Source organism: Thunnus thynnus, chromosome 18 (assembly GCF_963924715.1).
Source record: "Thunnus thynnus chromosome 18, fThuThy2.1, whole genome shotgun sequence".
Lineage (NCBI taxonomy): Eukaryota > Metazoa > Chordata > Actinopteri > Scombriformes > Scombridae > Thunnus > Thunnus thynnus.
In genome coordinates, this window is record NC_089534.1 from 25,145,532 (window position 1) to 25,170,000 (window position 24,469).

Sequence of the window (24,469 nt, forward strand, 5' to 3'; positions counted from 1 at the left end):
TCTGCTGATGTTTGAAAGACACATACTGTAAAATACACACAGTTATCCTGCAAGAGAGAAACAGAGGACTAAAAAGTGTTACATGTTAAACATGACCTCACATCAAACCCCACAGCCTCATATGTTCAAACAGAACATGCATGTGAGTGTGTGTGTGTGTGTGTGTGCTCCTGCATTCCTGTGTGTTATTGTGTATGATGTGTGAAACAACCCCTCCCTTTAATCCTAAGGCTTTTGCATGCATGCGCACACACAAACACACACATTCATCCCTGGGGGTCTCACCAGCATTCTCCCTGATGATGTATTTTTAGTCTCTGAGTAACACCACCGAACTGTGTCTGCCTGCCTGTGTGTGTGTGTGTGTTTGTGTATGCGTGTGTGTGTGTGTGTGTGGTTATGCATGCATATGCTAATAAGCCGAACATGGCACTGAAGCGTGCCACACAACACGGCCTTCCCTACTGACCCAGTCCTGAAACCGACTTATTTTCCTATATAACCAAACCCTGATCCATGACAGCTCTGGTTTACAATCAGAGTGTCTTCCCACCTGCTGAATGCGGCTTGTGTGTTAATTACATTCTAAAATCTAGCATTCACTCATAAACTCATGTGCAAAGACTAATAACACATTCATTTCCCCCCAGTGCCTTAGCAATCTGTTCAGAGCTCTTGTCCAGCCTATGGGCAGAGGAGCAGAGTGCGGGCCATACTGTAGCTTAACAGGAGTAGCTGACAATGCTAGTGTGAACTGGAAAGGCTTTCCAGTCAGAGGGAAATACACCTGACATGCCTCCAGTCCTGCATCCACAGCTCTCTGTGTTGGAAGTACGTTGGTTGCTAATTCATGGTTTAACTAAACTGAGTGTGAGATCCTTATTTTACCCAAGTAGCACCTTCCTGAAATCATTATGCTCAGAGGGTTCACCAGACAAGGAATAAACTTAGATGTTTTTCATTTGATCTCAGTTGAATCTTGTCGTAGTTACGACTATTAAATAACTGACAACATTTTTAGAGTTCAAGTCCAACCTGCTGCCATAGACAGATGCTGTGTCCCAGTTCCATAATACACACTAGAGCTGAAACCATTAGTCGATAAGTCAGTCGACAGAAAATTAGTCGACAACTATTTTGATAATTCAATAAGCCTTTCATTTACTTTAGAAATGCCAAGAACTGGCTGGTTCCTTCAATGTGAGGATTTGTTTTATATCATTGTAAATAAATGTCTTTGGACTGTTGATTGAACAAAACAAGACATATGAAGACGTCACACTGAGCTCTGACAAACTGAGATAGAAATGTTTCACAATTTTATAAACGAATAATTGAATGAGAAATGAATCGAGAAAAAAAAAATCAGCAGATAATGGAAATAACTGAAAAAAACTCAGTATACAGACTAAAAACTAGGAATGCACCATATTGGATTTTTTGCTGATATCCCATATGCTGATATTCTCCAACTCATTTTTGCTGATTGCCGAATCTGATATATGCACATATTTAGTTTCCACTTGGCTGAGGAGACTATTACGCATGCGATCATAGATTGTACTAAGTATGATCTAGAAAGACAATATATGAAGGAAGAACTTAGGAGGACTGGAGTTCAGAAGCTCAGCATTAAAACTTTAATGAACCTGCCAAGTGGGTGGAGCAGCAGAGTTTTAATGGAGTTTATTAGACAGACAGGATTAATGTGTAGGATTTAATCTCTGTTCAACACGCCGAAGCAGAAGGTGGCGGTAATGCACCTGATACGCCTGTTACCACCTGCTGTCATAAACCAAAAAGAAGAAGAAGTTTCTCAAACAGCGGTACATCCTGTCAGCTGAGGTGTGCAGCTGAACACAGCAGCTCCTTCACGGACCGTTTCACCCTGATGGCCTCGATGCGTCTTTCACAGCTTCCACTTTATTCAGCTGCCCTACACACCTGCCGGGACCGTCAGGGTGAAACAGTCCAAGGAGGGAAGCGTAGTCAGGCGGTGGCGGAGGAGAAGGCGATGAAGCCACCTGTCATATCAGCAGAAATGTTCATTTCGGGCCGATATTTTGTTTTAAAGCCTTTATCAGCTGATACAGATGACGTGCCGATATTATCGTGCATCCCTACTAAAAACACTTGAGTGTGCTGGTGATGCACACTGTTGTCCCACATTACAAAGGAAATAGAGGAACTGATCACAGCTGCAAAGACATTAGAGCAAACTGTGCAAGGTGCTAAAACATCTAGATGGAATATCACAGAAAAAACAAAGTATTAAATTGTGTACCTGTTATTATAAAAATGTAAAGTTTGTGTACTAGCTGCAGAAACAGTCGACTAAAACAGTAAGTGTATAGTATGTACTGTACAGTCAGTATGTAGTATGGAGCTGGAACACACTGAAATTCAACTCAGTCCAAATTTCCACATCACAGTTTTTCCACAAGATTAATACCAGAAAATATCTCAAAGAGAAAATCAAGAAGGAATTAAGTTCCTAATTAAAACATTCAATAGTCACTAATGAGATTATTAACTGATACAGTCTTCATGGACCACACTAGTGAAGCTACTCTTCTTACAGGATCAGTAAAACAAGTCAAGCAAGCATTAAAGCCTTCTTATCATCCTTTTGCTTTATATTACAGATAAGATGCAAATCCTGAATTCAGTGCAATAGTCTCAGCACTGGCCTTCAAAAACCAACCAAAAAACCCCCAAACCCTGGTACATATGCAAGTGTGTGTGAATGTGTGTATAATCAGTAAACCAAAGTGCACCACTCACCGGCGTTGGAGATGCGTCTCCCTCTCTCCCAGTCCTGCTGCTCTCTGTCCAACTGCTCCTGCTGCTCCCTTTCCAACCGCTCTCTCTCCGCCTTCTCCCTCTCCATCAGTTCACGCTCGGTGCGCTCCTGCTGCTCCTGGCGCTCCCGCTCCAGTCGCTCCCTCTCCGCCTGCGCCTCCCTCTCCTGACGCTCCCGTTCCTGACGTTCACGCTCCTGTCGTTCACGCTCCTGCAGCTCTCGCTCCAGGCGCTCCCGCTCTAGACGCTCCCGCTCCATCTCCTTCTGCCTCTGCAGCTCCTGAAGCTGCCTGGAGGAGAGGAGAAGAGAGGAAAAGCAGAAGAAGAAGTGAGAACAATGTTGCGCAATTCACAACATATCAAGTATTTTGAAGATTCACATCAGTAAAACAGATCTTCATAAGTAGAAAACTAATAGTTGAGTAGGTTAAAGATTTTTTTTAAATGAAGTGGAGACAGAATTAGAACAAAAGAGGCAGAATAAATAAAAAGGAGTTCATTAATTTGGAGCCTGTCTTGACCTCCCTGACCTACAGGCAATTACTGTTGTCATTACATAAGACACATTATTATATAATAATTGCTGCTGGGCATAATAGCCACGCTGTTATGCAACCACAGCCAGCTTGGCTAAAATTTGGGCCCATTAAAAACACACACATTGAGTTGAGGACTGCCTGTGGCTTCCTCTGGCTGCAGTGAAAAAACAAATCAGCAAAGAGTGTGAGTACAACAAAATAGAGACAAGAAGAAAAACTTTCATTTGTTCTTTTTTTTTTAAATTTTATGCTAAATCATTCCATGTGATGCTAATTATCTTGACATATGGTGTGTTCATGGAGGTTTTTCCTGCAGGGGTTCAGCACAAATTATATGTGCAGTTCCGGGTTTGGTCACTAGGTGTCAGCAGGAGATAGAAGTGGACTGAGAAGTGTGTGAAACTGCACTAGCAGCAGTAGAGAGAGAGACAGAGAGAGAGATGAGAGGATACTGACAGTGTGAGCAGTATATCCAATTGTGTGTGTGTGTGTGTGTGCGAGTCGACATGTGTGACAATGACTTAAAGCATAATAGAGAGAGACATCCATTTCCAAGTACTGTAACGATCCCTGTGGGGAAACTGGGCTGTTGTTGCAGCAGTTTATATAAAAATACAAGAAAAAAAAAAGACATAAATAAGAATAACTGCCAACAGAGTTTATATCTGCAACAGACTATTCCATGGAGAGATGTAGGACTGACTGAATAAAAATGTGAGGACAGATTTCTGTCTTCACAGGAAAAATGGCGGCAAAACAGCAGAGCTTATAAATATACAATATATAGCAGAATAGTACACTTCCATACTCACATGAACAGATAGAGAAGTGTCTTGTAGATGTATAAATGAAAGCTACATGATCTGACTGTAATCATAACATCTGACAGGGAGTGTGAAGGGTTTTATGAACAAATGTAGTACAGAGAGGGTGTCTGTGTTGGTGTGAATGAGGGGGACACGAGAGAGAAATGAAACACGAGGGGGGGGGGGGGGGGGGGGATGATGCAGGTTATAATCTGTCAGGTTCACACAGACCGGGTTCCCAGGAAATCTTTCATTTAATTGGAAAGCATCAACTGTCTTGTCACATTCTGTGATTTACCGGCTCATAAATTGCACTGGCTGTAAATGAGGGAGCATTACATTCATAAATCACACAAACCAGGAGAGAGATGGTGGAAACTGTAGCCAACTTTCTCCCTCTCTCTCTCTCTCTCTCTCTCACACACACACACATACATACAGTGATATCATGGTGGTCACGGTGTGTTCAGGACATCACACTCATGAAGTTTATGTTAAAAACGCTTCAGAAATGCACTTTGCACAACATTTCATTGTCTTTTTGCAAATCAAAGACTGCAGGTGACTTAAAAACCAAGAAAGCACCACAGGTTTAATGCCAAATTTTAGCCCTAATTCAGCATGAAGGTGATTTTTAAGATTAGACAAAGTTGGCACCAGTTGGCACAAACTGGGTCATCATTGAAAGGTGGCACATAATGGGATAGTTTCCCATAGAGGGTATAAAATAAACCAGCAGTAGGACTTCATATGGACTTAATTCTGGTTTAAAAAGTGGCACCTGTAATGTATTATACATTTTTATTATTACTCGTTGACAGGGCTGGGAATCTAATCTAAATACTGTTCATGAACTGACCAAAATTCACCCAAATATCAAGTGTTGAAGTGTCGAAGGTTTGTATCAAATGCTTAGTCAGAGGCTTGTTTACTTCTCATTTGATCAGACAGCTCCTCATTTAAAGTAGGAATCTTTTATGACTTCAGACTATATTTATTTTGGTAAAGTTCATTGAGCAGTTTGGCATATTTTGTGTTATGTTTTTGACATAGTCCAAATAATCCATGTTTCTCCACTGACAGCATTAATCTGTAGTTGAATCTGACACACTGGTTTAAAGGTTGATTTTTTTAACAATTCAGTATTCTAACCAAAACACATCATGTACACATGTCCTTAATACCCAACAAACATATTGAATGCATTTCCTTCAAAAGAAAATATCTGCAAGGCCATTTTTAGAGAATCAATCCTGCATTGTTTACATCACTGCTTGTTAGCTTCACCACTCACAAAACACATTGATCCATATTGATTTAAGCCTTCAGTTAGTCCTGGAGTAACTCTGATCTTCCTTCAAGTTGATACAACTCTGAGTTTATTCTCTGGCTTTTCCAATTTCACTTCAAAATCAGTTACATTAAGAATACATTAAGATGTAAAAATGTGCATATTTTAGATCATATTTGCTTAACTGACATGAAAAGTCTTTTAGGATGTTACTTGCTCAGTACTCCTCAGCTCCATCCAGTCTACCTCTACTTTGTCTGAATTTGGATTTTCTGGCTGCAGAAACTTCCAAGATGGCAGTGAAGGATACAACAAAAACGTCCTTGGGATGTTTTTCTCTGGAATGAGTGTCAGATAAGTCTCAGCTATCACAAATATGTAAAAAATGTTTAATTTCTAGCACCACCAGAATCTAAACATAATCAAGTAGGTAATGATAGAATTCAGAACAAAGAAAAAGTCGGTCATTAAATCAGTCTTTTTACAATCAAGCAGCATTTTAAAAGCCACCTTTACACACTTTTCCCCCCGAGGAGAAGGATGTAATCAGTGAATTTACCTAACGCAGTGTTTGGTTGCATTATGACTCATTAAAGTGAATATAAGCAGCACTCAAGTTAATTCCCATAAAACCCAGGAGCTTAGCCGTGATATGGCTGCAGAGAGCTCAGAGGCTCAGATCCACCTATCTGCTCCACCAGATTATTCCAACCAATAAGATGCGAAAAAGGAGAGGTGTGAAGAACAACATTCTCTGTTTATGCCTGATACGCCTCGACCTCCCTCACTCTCATGTCCTATCTTTACTAGAGCGTATTCATCTAACTCTCTTCTTTCTGCATTGGCAGAGAGAGAGAGAGAGAGAGAGAGAATTCGTGAAAGCGTGAAAGAAATAAGAAATAACCTTCAACATTATCCACACCCTGGCACCGTCCTGACCCGATATACAGGGATTCCCATTGGTGTAATTACAGAAACGCAGGGTTAACCTGGATTCAGGGCCGATGGAGGCGCGGCAGGGCCATGCCTCTGTGGATTACAGCAGCTCCTCTGGGGGCTTCCCTCATCTACAGTAATATATTCTCTCTGATAGCAAATGAGTCTCTGCGGGATCCAACAGCAGCAGAACATCCTCATGATTAAATACAGCACATGATGTAATGGGGCGATGGAAGTAAAAATCAGTGTAATCGGGCTGATCAGAAGGGTTTCACATCCTTTATTCATTCAGATCGCTGTGCAAAGATGGCTTCACCGCCAACAGCCAGCAGCCAAATGCTGGCAGGCCGTAGCCGGGTGCAGCTGGTACGATTTGTCTACCAGCGACGTTGGCAGGTAACCCGCCATCTTCTCTGTTCAGAATCCATATGTGGTTTGTAAAACGGTGAAAGAGGCCGGTGGAGTTTACAACCACTCCATTGTGGTTGCTGGGGGATGAAAGAGGAGACGATTTTTCCGGTTAGGGAGTCGGTTGTTGTCTAAATGGAGTGAAATGGTTGTGGCAGCACACACACGAGTTGGGCGGAAGTTCACATGGGGCAGTGGTGATGCAATCTACAGGCAACGTAGACTTGTCTTTTACTTAAGAGCCCAGTAAATCTGTTGAGAGTAAACTACAGAGGAACTTCAGCTGTCAGAACTAAAACCAGAGCTCAATGTCCCAACCTGTGCTTTAACATCATCACTAACTCACTGTACTGCAATAGTTAGTTAAAAGTTAGATGCCAGTACTGAAGTCAGCAGTCATCTAAAGACTTCAATGTGTTGTATTTATTGAGAAATAATGAAATATTCCCTTAGCTTCAGGCATAATCTTTCAAAAATATCTATAGAACCAAGAGTATTTGTTCAGTGAGATAATCCCGTTTCCCTGTGTTTATATATTATGTATCTCACAGACATATAGAAATATTTTGACTTGATTACAAATCCTACTTGCATTTTACTGGTCTAATAAATCTAACCTGAGGGGTAATTGATGGGTTTAGGTGGAACAGAAAATTGGAGAATTGTGCAGCATTGGTGGAGGTTTATCATCATTAAATCAGTAATTGACTATTTCTTAAATTTTAGATTCTAATCGCAGGTTTAACATTCACAACTATTTTTCACCCTGGGCACAGTGAAAACAGATACAACTCAAATTCTTCCTATATAGGAGATACTGTAGTAAATCTGCTTACTTTGGTGTCCTACAGCTGGTGCTCTTCTTCAGAGCATCTTGTACTGAGACATGCTACCTTTCAGTCTCCTGAACACTTAAACTACCCTGCTGTTGATCTCCAGTGAGACTTTTGCTGTTGGAACAAATTCTGACAAAGAAATGTGAACTAACGCAGTCAGAGTAATTTGTCTTGTGCACCGTCTCATTTTTCTCATTACACCCGTGGGTGAAGTGGGTTTACTTGCTGAATCTGTCCTAATTAGAGTAGAGACCTCAGCTGTACTGTGATGTCTACTTGCACTGTTGTTTTCTGTGTTGTAACTTAATTTCTCAGCTGGCAATAAGGAAAGTCTTTCAGCTCGGAGGCTTTTTAAACCCTTGACTATTGGCCAAATTAGCACTGAAAGGACAACAGAGTTGTGAATCAGTTGTTTTGGGATTCCTGCTTAAATAAAAAATGTTCAGCACTGGTTGAACCATGTAATTCATGATGTAACACACACATACTGCATTCCCCTGAGCAGTAGATCATGACATTCCTAAACAATGTGAACACAAACTTAAAATAACCTGTCTGGAGTGACCTGTCGGTGTGTGTGTTTGTGTGTACTTGCAGATGACTTACAGTGGGACAGCCAGTCTGCAGTTGGGAGGGGGACATCTCTGAGCTTACAACACAGCGCAGCTTTTCAGGAGATGTCATGCGATAGTAATGCTCACCTTCACAGCGCTCGCATTACGCTCACATTCCTGTGCAGTGAGCGCAGCTTCTCTCACTGCCAAAACTTTACAACACACTTATATTAAAAATGGTACGTACATGAGAAACCTCCATCCTTACAACTCACACCAGCCTGAACATATGATGGGAATGAACCCTCCTGAAGTCACTTTCATTTATGTGTCCGTTATTTAAGATAGTAATAGTTTCTACTTCAGTTCTTATCAGACATACTGGCATATCTAATGCCAAGAAAGTCTCAACATTAGCACACAGTCTTAAAAGAATGTCTTCTTAAGGCTACTTGTTGTGTAATAATTCATTTATTGTTATAGCTGTGATCTTTATCATCCTCAAGTTTTTCAAGGACAAGTGCACTCAATTTAACAACTCAGACAGGCCAAATATGGAGGCCATTACAGGGGCTGCACACTTGACCTGGCAGAAGAATATGGAGTTGATTAGAACTTCTTCACGCAGACATTTTGACTTGACAAATACAGGTGTAAAGGTTCCGACACTCTAGCATTTCAAATGGTGACATTTCAAAGCAAATTCATTCCAACTGAATGGAATTCCAATCAAAAATGTTCAAATTGAGCTGTTCTTTGGTGAACTTTGACACGCAAATTTGATCTTTTGACCAATAGTAAACCGTCTAGACAGCGCTGACCTTCGAGGGAATGGAGAGCCGGCAGGTCCAAAATGGACAAAGCTACTGTGACGAATTAGCTGTGTTGCACCATCTACTTAAAGTCTACTAAAAAGTTAGTGAACAACTGAGAAAGGCTATTGCATGGTTGTAGAATGGTTTAATCAAGATGGTCAGTGTACATGAAATCCTGATAAAGTGATACTCCCCCTACAGGCTTTACAGACAGCTGTAAAAAGTTAGTGGAACAGCAGCTGTGGTCAGTTGGATTCACGTCACTTGCAAAGGAATCCAGTAGTGATCAGTCTCACCGTCTTTGTGTCCATAGAAACTTCTCTCTGCCGTCCACCTGTATGCTCAGTATACTTCTCACTGGGCTTCAGAGGTTTCAGAGGTAGTGGAGGTTTTGTATGGACATCACTTTTGTGCTCTTTTTTTGCACTTGCACATATGTCACCAATGGCATTCACCTTAACTGATAATGACAAATTACAAACTTGTAGTTAGGAGACACACTTGAGTGGAGGTTATCTTCTTATTAAAAAAAAAATCTTGTGTCTAATGACAATTCCAGAGCTGTGATTATGAACTATTGACAATAAGCATTTCCTGCCTCTCATGGGTGAAACTAAAACAGCTTTCTCTTCCTTCCACGTCCCTCTCTGCCTTGCAGGAAAACGTCACAGGATTCAAAGCTGTGAAAAGCCTCCTGCACCGTTTAACCCGCGTCTCACTCGCCTCCTGACAAGAGTTGCCGGGGAAACCGTTGCTATGGGAGCGTGGGTGGTGGCACAGCCTGAATCCTTGCACGCACATACACATACGTGCACTTGCATACATATTCCTTCCTCTTTGCAACAACTTACTATGACTGAGTTAAAGACACTGTGAGGCAGAGTCAGAGAGGATGTGGGGTAATATTGGAAGCACCAAATGGTTTAATGTCAAAATAAAGAGCCCTGAAACATCAGCAGAGGCAGAATGCAAATAACGTTACAATAGGATTTGCTGTCAGGGTATGATGATCAAAAGGTTTGGCAAAGGCACTTCATACTTGTTAATTCATTCAGTTTAACAGTTAAGAGTGTATTTTCAAGATACAAAAAATATACATAAAATGATAAACAAGAATTGAAGAAAACTGCAAATTGTGCAGTGAATATAAGCCTGGTGGATTTATCCAGCCAACCATTTGACTTAAAACAGTCATAATAAACCAAAATAAGACTGAATTAGATCTTAGAAACTAAATGATAACAAAACTCAACAAGGAGGAAAACAGTATCCCCCCCCCAAAAAAATAGACCAAGGGCATATGGAAAGAACGAAAATGAAACACCTTTTACAAGAAAGTGAGAATGTAGTGTGGTCAGTTTTAAAATACACCATCATGCTCAGCTGCAGTCTGGTTGGAGAGGTGTCTATATTGCAGTCACAGCCAGGAGAGGCTTTCCACGCTTGCATTGTGAGCCGCCATCGTCCCGTTTCCACCATCAACCCACCACTTATCAACACCACAAGAGCCTTGTATTTTTAACCAGCCAAGATTCTTACTGGCCTCTACTATTTCTAACATCCATCATTAGTTCTTATCAGCTATGGATGTCTGTTTCCAGTCAGTCCGATGTCATGAACACCATATCGACCAAGTCTTATTAGCAGGTACGTAGCATCAAACACTCAGAGAGTCCTGCACACTGTTTGTCACTTGTACTTTATTAACTGTGTTAGTCCAAAGACGTAAAAATGAAAGTTAGAAGACCAAAAAAATGTGACTAAAAAAGAACACAGGAAATATCAGTGTTACCGATTTTTCCCTACGTGAGACAGACGAGCTCGACTTCACGTCCACATTTTAATATTCGACGCGGGAACGCATTTCATACAAGTTTTTAAATATAACCTTTTTCACTGTGGACATTTTGACATGTCGCAGTATGAAAACGCACAGGTGTAAATAAAATGAATTATGTTTGGATTCCGTTTAGCTGCTTCAGTTTCAGGGTCCTCGTATTGCACACACTGGCTCACTGTCTCACTATCATGGTTTATGGGGACACTTGAATAGAACAGAGCTGTCGTTAAATGTTATTAGTAACACCTGTGCTTCTCCTACTAAATAAAAATGACTGAATAAAAAATGGAGTGCACATGTTGCTCCACTTCTGTGCCTATTGTTCATGAGTTTAAATAAAACAATAGTCACAAAAATATGAATTTATCGTTTACATTGAACACTTTAGTTGTTTTTGGTATGACTGGTGTTGTTCATCAGTTGTAAGGCTCATTCAATTCAGTGTAATATTATTTCTTTTATCATGAAATATCACAATGATTGCAATATACTCTTCAGTTCTATATGGATTGTTTTTCCTTGGGGCAAAAATTATGTCACATTCTGCTTTTGCTACTTTGCCACAAGTGACAACTGTGCTAAATCTCCAGGGACACCGAAGGCTGGCAAAATCTGTTGGCCAGCTGGACTCAGCGGCTCGCATGATTGGCTCGGAGAACCAGGAAATGTCGTCTGAATGGACAGGAGCCTAGATGGACCATATGGGCCTACTCTAGTGGGGATCCAGTCCAAGTGTGCGATATACACACTGTTACGCACACACACACACACTCCATGTGTCGTGTGTCCCACTAACATAAGACCTCAACCTTGTTATCAAAGCCAAGTAAGCATATTGGTTTTAGAGGCGTGTGTGTGTGTGTGTGTGTGTGTGTGTGTGTGTGTGTTCGTATCCACAACTGTGCCTCTCATTTGAGAATATATGCAGATGTCAACACGTGTTTGTGACAACAGAGCACATGTTGCCGTTAGCAGCTGCTGGTGTTTTCATCTTCATACCGGCAGCTAAATGCTAACAGCTGACAGAAAATTTAACATACACACTCGCTCACATCCGTCTTTACCACATCTACATCTTTCATTCAAGACGATGCGACACATTTCCTCTCTCCCTCTCGAACGTGCTCGCACACCCCGACGCACACTCCCTTGCTCCCACGCGCTGTGCGGCTATTTATACCACAGCCTATTATTTCCAGCTCATGTCTTTTTAATCTGAGGATAGCACCCTGCATTTCTGAACAGGTGGTTTATCCACACACACACACCCCCACCTCCCCACCTCCCCAGCCGTCGATGAATCCGCTCATACATGCAGTGAATATTTCCATCAATCACTCAATCATCCTCGAAGCATCGCGGCCAGGCTCAGCCTCTTCTTCCTCTATCCATGTTTCCATGAAAAGGAGGATTATAGGAAGAGATGGAGGAGGAAGAGGATGAATAAAGAGGTGGAGGACAGACTGAGAGAAAGAAAAGGGGATCATATTTTCCTACTGTCATGTGATCCTGTGGAAAATCCCATTCCAGAGACATTTAGATTTTCCAGCCTTCCCATAGATGAATGATCTCAATGTTTACTCCTCTCAGGGAAAGGAGGCCCACAAGTGAGCAAGAGGAGGCTACACACACACACACACACACACACACACACACACACACACACACACACACACACACACACACAGATGAGTGTGTGTTAAAGGAAAGAATGTGTTTGGGTGAACATGTGTGGTGACTGAGGTATGAGGTGGTCCACTCACTGGTTATTTGATCTTCTTTAATGAGCCATTGAGGAAGGAGGAGAAGAGGAAAGTTGCTCTCCCTCCCATTAGTAAACACTCATCCATATCACAGATTCTTTACTCTCTTCCTTTGTCTCCATTTCAGGCTACATAGTTCAGTATGACACACACTCCTGATAGAGAGCATTGCAACAAAATGATGTAAGACAGCTAAAACAATAGCTGAGTTCAAAATCGGAGTCAAAGGGCAGTTTAGAAGTTATTTTGTAAAACATCGGAGACGGAAAGACACATATTTTAGGCTGTTTCTCAGACTGTAGACCACATCAGAAATATACTTTTTACACATTAATGCATTTAAACAACAATGTGACCATTGGATGGATGGATGGATATTGCATGTCATAGTCCAGACGGCCAGAAACTAAAGCTGGTCTATCCTTACACTTTTGATGTAAATTAGTCTGTACAGAAATGACCGAGATCTGCTGAGATATTAACGTCAAAGACACGCAATGTCCTACAAAATCTGGATATGTGAAACCCCTCACCACAAGTTTCATTCATAAGTTAGAAACCGTGGAAAGGTGCAGTGCTATGAGCTGTTCTCCTCGACCGCACTGAGTAGGAGGTCTACAGTCTACTATGAAGGCTCGTTGCTGTAAACCAGGCACGGTGGGTGTACACACTGCACTTATTAACTGTCTCAGGCAGCCTGAGGCACGCAGAGCAGACCTGTTGAAGATTTTCTTAGCGCAGGTACAAAGGCGAGTGCCAGAATCTCTATACTACACTGCCAGAGACATCTTACCAGTTGTGTCAGCCAGTAGCTGGTGTACTAAAGAAAAGAGAGAAATTATCAGGGCTAATAATCATCAAGCCAGCTAGCTCTGACTAAGCGTTTGCAGCGAGGCTTGCAGGTACCGTTAGCTTGCTAGGTGTAATGAAACGTAAAGCCACAGCTAAGCGACCTTACCTACAGTGACGGTTGTCAGACAGTTGGAGTCAGAAATTCCAGCTAACTAACATCTGGTGGCTAAAGATAACTTTGCTTCTGAGGAGAAAAAAGGAGTTTAAATGATGAATGACATTGGTCGCTGCCTTTATATACATCAGATCACTACTGCTAGCCACTCAGCGCTAGCATAATGGAGTATGTGCTTCTGTGAATACGTGAGGAGGCATATTCCATAGTGCAAATATCAAAATGAATGTAAGAAAAGAGAACATGAAATGGTAAGACTAATTAGATGTGATTAGATGTGAAACAGCCGTCTGATGCTCAAAAATAAGATGAAAATGTTCGTTGGCCCAACAGACGTTCCGACGTCTTCCAAAGCTTATAGCATGTTAGCTTTCCTTTTAAAGAAGCAGAAGGCTTGATATGAGAGTGTGCTGCCAATTCATTTCTACTCTACTCTCTCCCTCCTCCGCTTCTTTCATCCCGCTCGCGCTCTGCTCCACACACCCCTCACTGGCTCCCCCCACCCCCCTCCCACCCTCTCTTCACACACTCCGGCTGGGCTGATATTGGACTGCGCATCAGCAGATGACCTCAGTCACTGATCCACTCGCTGCCTGTCTGTCATCCGCTGCTAAGTATGGATTCTGACCGGAACCGAGGGGGGAAGAGGGAGGGGACGGGAGGAGGGGTGAGAAGGAAAAGAAAGATGAATGAAGCCAGACAAAGACAAAAAGGTCGAAAGTGAGAAAGCACAAAAAAGGGAAGGAGGAGATCGGGGGAAAAAAAAGAAAGAAATGGAGAAGAAATGAGGGAGAGGGGTAGAGGGAGGAGGAGGAGGAGGAGGAAAGGCTGGCAGCCAGATCCATCAGACCAACAGAGTCTGTAAAATTCCTGGCAGATCCGAGTTCACCTTAAACAGAATTAGAAGCATTGACTCACACACGAAGAATGCTTTACTACTCATGTGAGAATGTCAAGAGAAAGACAGAAACAGAGCACACGGGTTGTATTTTAGAAAAATCTATATTTTAGTTTGCTGATCCAGAAGGAAATCTAACCTCTAACCCCGGCGGTGTCAGTGCTTTGTTCCAGTTCCATCATGAATCAACTATTGAGCAGGAGGGCAGGACAGGACAGAGGTACTAAACAACAGTGAGTGTGATGGTGCATGAGTTACAATATGTCTGATTAGTTGTTCATTTTCTCACAGGCACGCCAGAACAAACAAGGGGTCATCTTGCAAGGTGAAAACAAAACTCAGATGGCTGAAGCTTCATATCAACCTCAGAAATTAAAGATGTATTTTTGCACAGAAGGAGAATTGTAGATTTTGTCCCCCAGTCTCCCCTAGTGGGGATTCAGACTGTAAACATCTCTGCATTAAAACAATATAGGGGGCGTGCTGTACTGGCGTGACATGAATTATCAACCAGGAAGTCCAGACTGAGTTACACATATGTGACTTTTAAGGCTTATCAGTCTCCAAAAGGCTGTACAGCAGTTTATAATACTCAGACAGGTTATTACAACTCTGGAAAATTAGCACAGTGGCGACTATTTTATCTTTCACTGCAATGATGGTGCAGTAACCGGTAGAAATACAAAGTAATCCACCATGAAAGTGGACTTGCGTGTATGTGACTGGCCAACGCAGCGCCTTGCTCGATGATGTCACAACGCCTTGCAGCAAAAACTGAAACAGATTCAACTTTTTTGCCTCCGCGTTCACCGCACCCGCTGAGTCAATGCACTGCTCTCATTGCATGTCTCTCAAATATAAAAGATGACTGTTTATACAGTAACAGTTTGGGACTTTCCTCTTCATCATTATGAATCATTTTGATTTCTTCTTTCTATCCATTTACTTATCCAACGCTATTTTAGCACTAATAGTCCGATTTCAGGAGACTTTTAATGATTATTGTGATAATACCGTTTACATTCTCCAAGTCTGTGGACATTTACTTGGGGGGATGAACACCATTCCTCTAAGAGATATTCTCTCATTTGGAGTTTTAATGATGGTGCTTTTTGAGAGCACAAAATCTCCCATACTGTAGGTATTAGACTAGGTTGAGATCTTGATATGATTAAATGATTCAAATCATTTTTAGACTCATCAAACCATTCAGTGAGCCTTCATTCCCTGTATGGAAGAGATTTATTCAGATTGTTCCTTTAATTCGTCATCTGTCTGCATGTGGTAGACACTGATGTTGTGATATGACAGCGTGGTGTGCAGCAGCAGCAGCAGCCTCCCTTCATCTGAACGGCTGAGCAAAGCAGTTGTCATTGTTTGGCTCATGTAACTGATACTAAACTTAGCTATTTACGTCTGTGTGGAGTGATGTATTTGGATCGGGTGTGGGTGAATATTAAACGCAATGCTCATCACCCCCCCCCCCCCCCCCCCAACTGCCCCCACCAATGACATGGCCCTGCTGTACTGACATGTGTCACTGTGTGTAAGCACAGTCCAGTGTGTGTCTGTGTTCCTGTGTTTGCGTGAAGAAAATTCATTCTAATTAAATCCTTGAACAAGTGTTCTGGTCAACAGGTTATAAACCAACAGCTGGCCCCTATTAATACAGCTGTGTGTGTGTGTGTGTGTGTGTATGATTGCAAATATGTGTGTGATGTGTTTTCTAGCTGTTCCAGAGCTTCATGATTACCTGAGGGAGAGAGTGGCCTTGTAAGGGGAAGAAAAATAACTGCGAGTGTGCAGGATTTTGTCTGCATGAGTCTGGGTGAGATAGTCATAGATACAGTAGATGACTGAAAAAAGACTTTTTAGAAATGAATTCATTAAGAAAAAGAATGTAAGGAGAGGGAGAGACAGAAGAAACAATGGCGCCGAGACGAACAGACATTTAAATACTTTTAAACAAAGGTATTTAGATGTTATGTTTTGCTGTTACAAGTGTTTGTGTGGTCCTTACCTTCTCTGCAGGTCCATCTCCTCTGGTGTGGGGCCATTCTGGACCTGGGGGCCCTGTCTGGGCAATGTGGGGCCTGTAGAGGGCGACACACACACAGAGAGCTCCGGTTAGACATTCAGCTTACACCCTCATCCTGACTGGCATCCAGTTCCTCGTGCTCTGTTTTAATAGTCAAGGTGTCAAGGTGTCTGGTGGAATAAATGTGCAAATGTAACTTTATTATCTTTACAGCCATTCTTGGTAAAACCGCTTTCTCGTTTCTAACAGCTATCGCACTAGAAGATACTGAGATACTGCTGGTAGTCATGGCAACACAGTATTTGGACAGTATTTTTTACTCAGGTAAAATTATTTGCAGTGGTGGGAAATACTCACATCCTTTCCTTTAGTAAAAGTAGTAACAACCCTGTCAAAACCTTTGCAAGCATTAGCAGTAAAAAGCCTCGCAGTCGTTCAGGCAGGCGCTGAAGTTGTTCTGCAGTCACATGTTTCATATAAGGTCAAAACATATATGACCGTAACACTAACTAGGCCATATAATCAGATCTGGCATTCGGTCCAGCTGCACACACCACTGCCTGGCCTGCTACACTGCAGATCCTGCTCCTGCATTTGCATCTAGATTTATGTGAATGTTTCTCTTTATGTGTTCGTGTTCATTCAGATGTTTGTGAATCTCAGACTCTGCCCAGGGGGGCTGTTAGAGCTCAGGGACGCTCTGTGTCAAGCTTGCTAAGATTTGTTCCTGGAGCAATGCAGGAGCAAAGCCACGACACAACAAGCTCCAAATCAACAAATGTTTATGTTGCGATAAATGATTAAAAGAATGATTTGCGTGTCCTGATAGAACTTATTCATAAAAGTACTGCAGCCAAATCATTGATGCATTAACATGTAGGCAGTATTTCTGTAGGTTTTGCTTTCTTTTATGCTCATTTTTATGAACTTCAATACTTTTTGAGGACAGACTAAACTGTCCAAAGTGTCACAACTGATAAATACTGAAAGTTGCTATTATTTACTTATTGTTCAGCCAAATATGTCCTGATTTAAATCATAATTTTGTTAATTTCACACAGTATTGTATTAAGGCAAAGGATTTGTAAAGTTGTTTTTATTGACATTGATATATTTGAGAAGCTTTATTCTGCTAAATGGATAGAAACATGTTGGTGGTGCAGGTGGTGTAGGTGGTGGTGTTTTGTATGTACAGTAGACTGAAGACACCTACAGACACAGGATGGACTCCACACACATGCTCAGACAGCGTCTTGCCTGTGCATCCATCTGATTTCCATATCAAGCAGGTGGAACATCTCACATCAGAGCTTATAATAACCTATGAACCTGTAGTACCTGAGCAGTTGGTTTGAATTGAGGAAATTACAAATTGTTTATCCCCCTTAAACAAAATTCAACTAAGAGCAAGTTTTTGTTAAAAAAAAAAAAGTACAAATAAAAAAGCAAAGTCCTAGCATGAACTCTGAAACACTGACAACACACACTCACACACCCTCAGTAGCCTTTGGCACGAGAACAAGAGACAACCTGACATCACTGTCTAATTTACACTTGCTAATGAGCTAACGTTTCTACAAAACCTGAACAGAGCCAGATGGATCAACATGGTGCTCTTTCTCCCTGTGTGTCCCAAACAAGTACACACATTTACACACACACACATCAACCAGAGGCTTCTGGATCTGGATGCAGCTGAAAGAGAAGCAGCTTTCACTGCAATTAGTATTCAGCGTGGTGTAGACTGTCTGTAGAGACAGACAGACGCACAGACAGAGTCACAGAGAGATAAAACAGGCAGAATCTGGGCTGCAGCCAGGCTGACGACTGCTTCTGAATACCAACGTGCTCAGACACATTGCCCCCACTTAACACTATTATTGGTTTTGGCATTAGCTACTGTTTCACATGCATTATCTTGTTACTTTATTGAATTTCAAACATTTTAAACCTCAGTGGGAACACATTTATGTCACCGGTATTGAGCACCAAAAATGCTACGTTTTGCAGAATTTTCTCAAAGCATAAAAGACCTACATTACCCACAATGCAACTCAACTCACTCAACTATACAGATTTGCGTGTGTTATGGTAGAAGTGGCTCATGTAGCCTGGAGCTGCTAGCAAAGATGAAGAGCAGGCGACAGAGGTCTCACTTCTTTCTAACTACACACCCCCAGATTTTTTTTGATTTTTCAAACTTGTAGTCTTCATCCCCCACCGACGCCGACTTAAGCAACATCACTTTCATCTGATTTCACACAGCTCCCCCTGGAGACCAAAGATTTTACATAACTTTTGTTCACAACACCTGGACACACTTTGATATGTAAAATCAAACAAATATTGTGCTACAAGAAGTATGTAAGCAGGAAAAAATGAATTCCTGAAAGCTGAGTGACTGTCCAGACAAATGTAAGAAGATGAAAAGATGAACACAAAGTAATCTTGAATGGAAACAGAGTGACGAACAATAAAGACACAGGCTTTATAACCACCATTAAAAGGCGCCTGATGCATGAGTCAGCTTAGAGGTATCAAGGTTTCTTATATGATTTGACAAGAGTGTGAAAATACATTTTGAAGGGTAGTTTTTTTTTCATGGTTTTTGGTTACAATGACTTTGGAACTTTCTCTTGTGTTTCTTTAGTCTTTATTTTCTCTCATGTGATGTGGACCATCGGCCAGGAGAAACCAGCAAGAGCCAAAAAAATGAGCCAGTGACAGAAAAAGGCTGAGTCAGCAAAGAGTGGTCTGTCAGTGTTGATGGTAAACTAAATCAGTCTGTGGTTCCAGTATTTATGTAAGCACTTTTTTTTATCCCTGAGCAGCAAACATCATTAAGGAAAGCTGCGGATCAATGGAGCGTTCAGAAGGTACAAACCTGTGTGTGTGTGTGTGTGTGCTGACTGTAAACCATTTAGTGAGTGGGTGACTCACTGACACCACTTAACAGGTGCCTATCATGACACATAGACACACACACACACACACACCTTTGTACTTATATACTTGCGAGGACCCTGGATGACGTAATGTATTCCCTTGCCCCTTACCTTAAACTGAGCCTAAACCTCAGTTGAGGACAGTCCTCACTCCCGAGGTCTCAAACTCAAATTGGTCTTCACAAAGATAGACATACGAGTACACACACACACACACAAACCTGTCAGAGTAAAATAGCAAGTTTTCAAGTGTTTTTGCATCTTCATATGTGATCATATACAAGCTGTATATTTTCCAAGCGGCAACCTCTGGGGCTGTAAAATGAAGCCGATGCAGAAGTGTAAAAAAAAAAAAAAAACTGCAGTTCCTTGAATGGCCACTTGAGGCTCTAAAAGCGAGTCATTCCCGATAGACCCCCATGTTAAAATGCCCAACTTTACAGCAGAAATAAACATGTTTACAGCCTGGTTCAAAAAACGGTTTAGGTCTCTACAGCTAATTTCCCCTTTCATGACAACTGTACAGGGGGTGATTTTTTTTATAACTCACCCGTTTAAATTTTCCTACGCTGTAAAGTTATGCATAATGAAGGACATTGCTACTTTGAGTGACAGGTCCGCCAGACGCTAGGTGGCTTGTTTCAGCCATTTGGCCCGCTTCTAGGCCCATTTTCATTGGCTGGGAGTTAGGCAGCGTCACGTATTGCCAAGACGGCGACGGCCGGAGTGACTCACTTTGAGCTTCAAAACCGCTCTTCAGAAACCAACAGGTAACGTCACGGTAACTACATCCATATTTTTATACAGTCTATCTAATCAAATGAAAATGCATACAATTTATAGGTTACAGCCGCTTCAATGTGTGGATTTGCATTTTCATATCATTAGAATCCCTTTTTTGCTTTTTAACTGTTGTTCATATAAAATAACCAAATAGAAGACAACACCTTAAACTATGGGAACTTCTATGGGACATTTGTTCTTATTTTCTGAAATTTGATTGACTAAACAATCAATCTAGAAAAGTTATTCATAGATTAATTGATAACAACAGCCTTTTTGGCTTGTGACCCCTTAGAACAAATCTGTGTGTACTGTGTGTTGTCTTGTGGACATAAGAACAGTGATACTCAAAGGCCTGAAGAGAAAAGTGTCCAGTGTTTTACAAGAAAATAGCAACAAAAATAAAATAATCCACTGTGAAAGAATTTTGTTTTATCTTATTTTCTGCAGATTTATCTCAGGACACATTGGTGATATGAACAGTTTGACCTGAATATAAAGATCTGCGGTGTGAAAGGCAGAAAATAAAAACGCTGATGTACAGAATAGGTCACATATCCATGGAGCACAGAATTACCATCTCTACATCCAGCTCTCTGCCGTGATTATTCAAATCATCTCATCTTATTATCATCTTGATGGTTTCCTTCTTGTATCAGCTGAACTGAAATACTATTGAATCAAGACGAGTCCACAGGCAGTCTATATCTCCAGAATAAGAGTGTAATTGCTGACATGGTCTCTCGTCTCCATCTTCCGCTGCCTGTGGGTGTAATTGTGTTACTGTCTGCTCTAATACAGCTTATGTGTTAATGACAGAACACAGACAGCCGCATAGCAGGGCAGCAGCACTGAAAGCTGCTCAGGAGAAAAGTCTTGAGATTGGATCAGATCAGGAGGCCCGGTATGATTTTCTTATTAAACCAAGCTTTTATTACTCCATCTTTATTATTAAACAACATAAGGGACTGTGGGTTCGTGGCATTTTTAAATTTGAATGTCTAAACTCCTTACAGTAGTTCTCGAAACAGACATTCAGTCATTTCTCCCTTCTCGTCTTAAGAGATCTGAATTGATTCGATGACCCAAGAGGATAGCACTTATGCTTGGCCCGCTTCCAAAACCACTATCTGACACAATACTGGGAAAGAAAGCAAAAAAAAAAACAAAAAGAGAGGAGACAGAGACGGGGCAAGAGAGACGAAGAGAGTGAAGCTAAAGAGAGGTAGCCAACTATTCACAGACAAAAGCAGACAGAGAAAAAAAAGACTCCACTGTATTTGCTGCTCATGAGATCACTATCTGGTACTGAAATACACCTCAGCATGAAGACACGGAGAGAAAAAACAAGAGGAGAGAACCTTAAAAAGAGTATCTATGAATAACTCCTACCTCTACAACTTCTAATAAAGTTACTACATATTTTCCCACAAACAACTCAGGATATTTGTTCCCGTCTCCGTCGTGTACCTACATGAAGTCAGCGTAGGCCTCTTCTGGCAGCAAACGTAGCGCCACAGTCCATGTGGGGCCCCGTCTGACCCGTTGCCAGGTCTCAGCGCAACCGCCACCCCGCTGCCAGCTGCCCCCACCAGCCCAGCGCTTGCAGTACAATCCTCAGAGCTCACATACAAAACCATAGCTGAGCTTTCAATTTCCTGTGACTCAGCTCTGCATCATCCACACTGCTGCAGGTTTGTAAAGCTCACAAAGTTCCACCGAGAAAAAGATAAAGAAAAAAAAAGATTTCTTGATGAAATATCTAAGTCTTCTTGTTGCAGTAGCCGGTCTTCATCCTCCTGTGATCTGATGCCTCCATATCCTGATTGTACACCTTTAAAGATGACGCTGTAACGCCGGGCGTGGTTGTTCTTTGTGCTGCTTTCTTCAATAGATTATAATTGATGGAAACAAAGGGAGAGGAGGGAGAGGGATGGAGAGTGAGAGGGAGGGATGAATATACAGTAAGAGGAGGAGGGAGGGAGGGAGAGAGAGAAAGCTGGAGATTAAGACAGGGCTGAAGGAGAGAGGATGAGAGTCTGATAGAGATGAAGAATCAGGAGGAAACAACCTGACTAGAATAGAAGGCAGAGAAAGAGACAGAAAGAGAGATAGAGAGAGCTGTGTACAGGATGTGGTAGGACCCTACCTGATGGGCTGGCCGGCCCGTTTGTTACTTCCTGGATCCGATCTATTATTCATACGCTGGATACAGAGAAGGACACACCGTTGCTGCCCTCAATATCATTACCAGCATGTTCCAGATAGATGGAGCGGAGGGTGAAGCAGCTAAAACTCCAAAGTTTGACGTTTCATATAAATGTCTTTTACATAAATTATTCACAGGAAGAAGCATCAAACGTAAAGGCTCAGTTCACCCCAAGCAGATTTTCCAACCATGTAGCTTTCACCTCCAAACCGACGACAAAAAAAGACTACAAAGATCATATTTCCTGTATTACTAACCTCTACTCCAATACAATGAAGATGAAGAATGGAATTTGCTTCGTGGTTCTTGTGGCATTTTAAACTGTTTTTCCAGAAGCAGTGTCTGCTGTTCATTACAAAAGCAGTTCCTATGAAAACAGTTCGCAGTAAGGTGTGTGGATAATCCAGGGAGTCCCAGGGGTAACCAGGACAGTGTTTCTTCAATTTTCAATGCTGTGAGAACCACAAATGAAATAACAAAGAGGTAATTGTGTGCACATCCAACCTCATGTTTAGGCCAGAGGCAGGACAACAAGTTCAATAAAGTTGAGAAGAAGAGCGTTTGCACACTGGCTTTCAGGGGAAATAGCAATGTTTTGACACGACTTCAACAGGCGAGGTATATATAGACAGGGTTACATCATGCTGATGTCACTGTGTATATACAATTCATGATAGGACGCGATACATAACCAAGATATAATCTATTATCAGTCCCTGAAAATCTGAAAAAATATGTTTGAAATGATTTGTTGTGACAATTATATTCATGAGGAAAAGAGCTACAGCAGCTGTCATGTTGGCCAGCTGCCTGTTAAAGATCCAGTAATGTTGCTTTTTTCAGTCAAATACAGTTTTTGGGAACATCTAAGATCCAGTGCGAGGACACTCAACACCACATTTGAAATTCCATAACTCTCCATTGTATTAAAGTGGAGTCAGAAATTAATGACAGACATCTGAAAACCTGAACAAATACAACCAAAACTGTCTTAGACAGATACGACTTGGAGAAAGAGTGAGTTCAGACCAAAAATAGAAAAGTGTAAAAAATACTTCAATGGGCTGTGTGGGTGTGAGCCTGGTTCTACAGGTGGTGAGAAGATTAAACATGGTTCAAAAAGTCCAGTTTCAGTCACAGATCTATGAGTATAGAGCTGAAATGATTATTGGATTGACAGAAAAACATCATAATGGTAGCAGACGAATCATGTCAGTCATTTTTAAAGCAAAAATGCCAAATGTTCACTGGCTGCAGCCTCTCTTATGTTTTATATCATCATTAACTGGGTTTTGGACTGTTATGTAAATAATAAAAGTGGCATGTTTTCCATTTTTATCACATTTTATAGACAAAACAATTGTTTGAATAACCAAGAACTGACAAATTAATCAATAATTAAAGTAGTAGTCCTACTTATATTTACCAGTACACCACCACCTGTCTGTATAATCTATGTGTGAGAGCAGGTGGATGAAGACAGAACAAACAAAAGGAAAGAATCATGCAAAACCAAGAGGAGAAAAAAATAGAAAAGAAGTGACAAGAGGTGAAAAAGATGAAGTAAACACCAGAGGAACGATTGAGTGAGTGAAATGTGTGAAAGGAGGGTTAAAGGACGGGGTCATTCTCCTTCCTGCTACCTGCCCACCCATCCATTCCACCAGCAGAGAAACAACTTGTCATCAGAGCTGCCATCCATCTATGTTTGTGTATATGAGGAGTTGACGCTATCACCTGCCAAGAGGTCAAGGTGTTTCTCTGAGTGTGTGTCTGCGCTGTGTTGAGTGTATTCCTATACACACCATGTCCATCCATCATCCAGTTGGAGACGAACAGACTAAAAAACACACACGGGTTATAAATAATATATGAAGCTCATACTCTGTTTTGGTGGACGCTTAGAGCCGAAGAGTCTGACGGTATCATGAGTGTGTACATTTTTAGCATATGTGGCTCTGGTGGGAATTGCATCCAGTAACATACACTCGGCGGTCACAGAGAGACTCCTCTGGAAAAATGCAAAGGAAATTCCA

The 24,469-nt window shown here is 41.5% G+C and overlaps 1 protein-coding gene across 7 annotated transcripts in view; it reads right to left on the reverse strand.

Moving 5' to 3' along the window:
• enah (ENAH actin regulator) overlaps window positions 1-24,469 on the reverse strand; it is a 130,487-nt gene that overhangs the window by 21,208 nt on the left and 84,810 nt on the right. For all 7 annotated transcript variants that reach the window (XM_067573169.1, XM_067573173.1, XM_067573171.1 and 4 more), the window contains 2 exons: window positions 16,479-16,551; window positions 2,785-3,092 (listed from right to left, as the gene is read on the reverse strand). In XM_067573169.1, coding sequence (XP_067429270.1) covers window positions 2,785-3,092; window positions 16,479-16,551 — 381 coding nt within the window. The remainder of the gene's footprint in view (window positions 1-2,784; window positions 3,093-16,478; window positions 16,552-24,469) is intronic.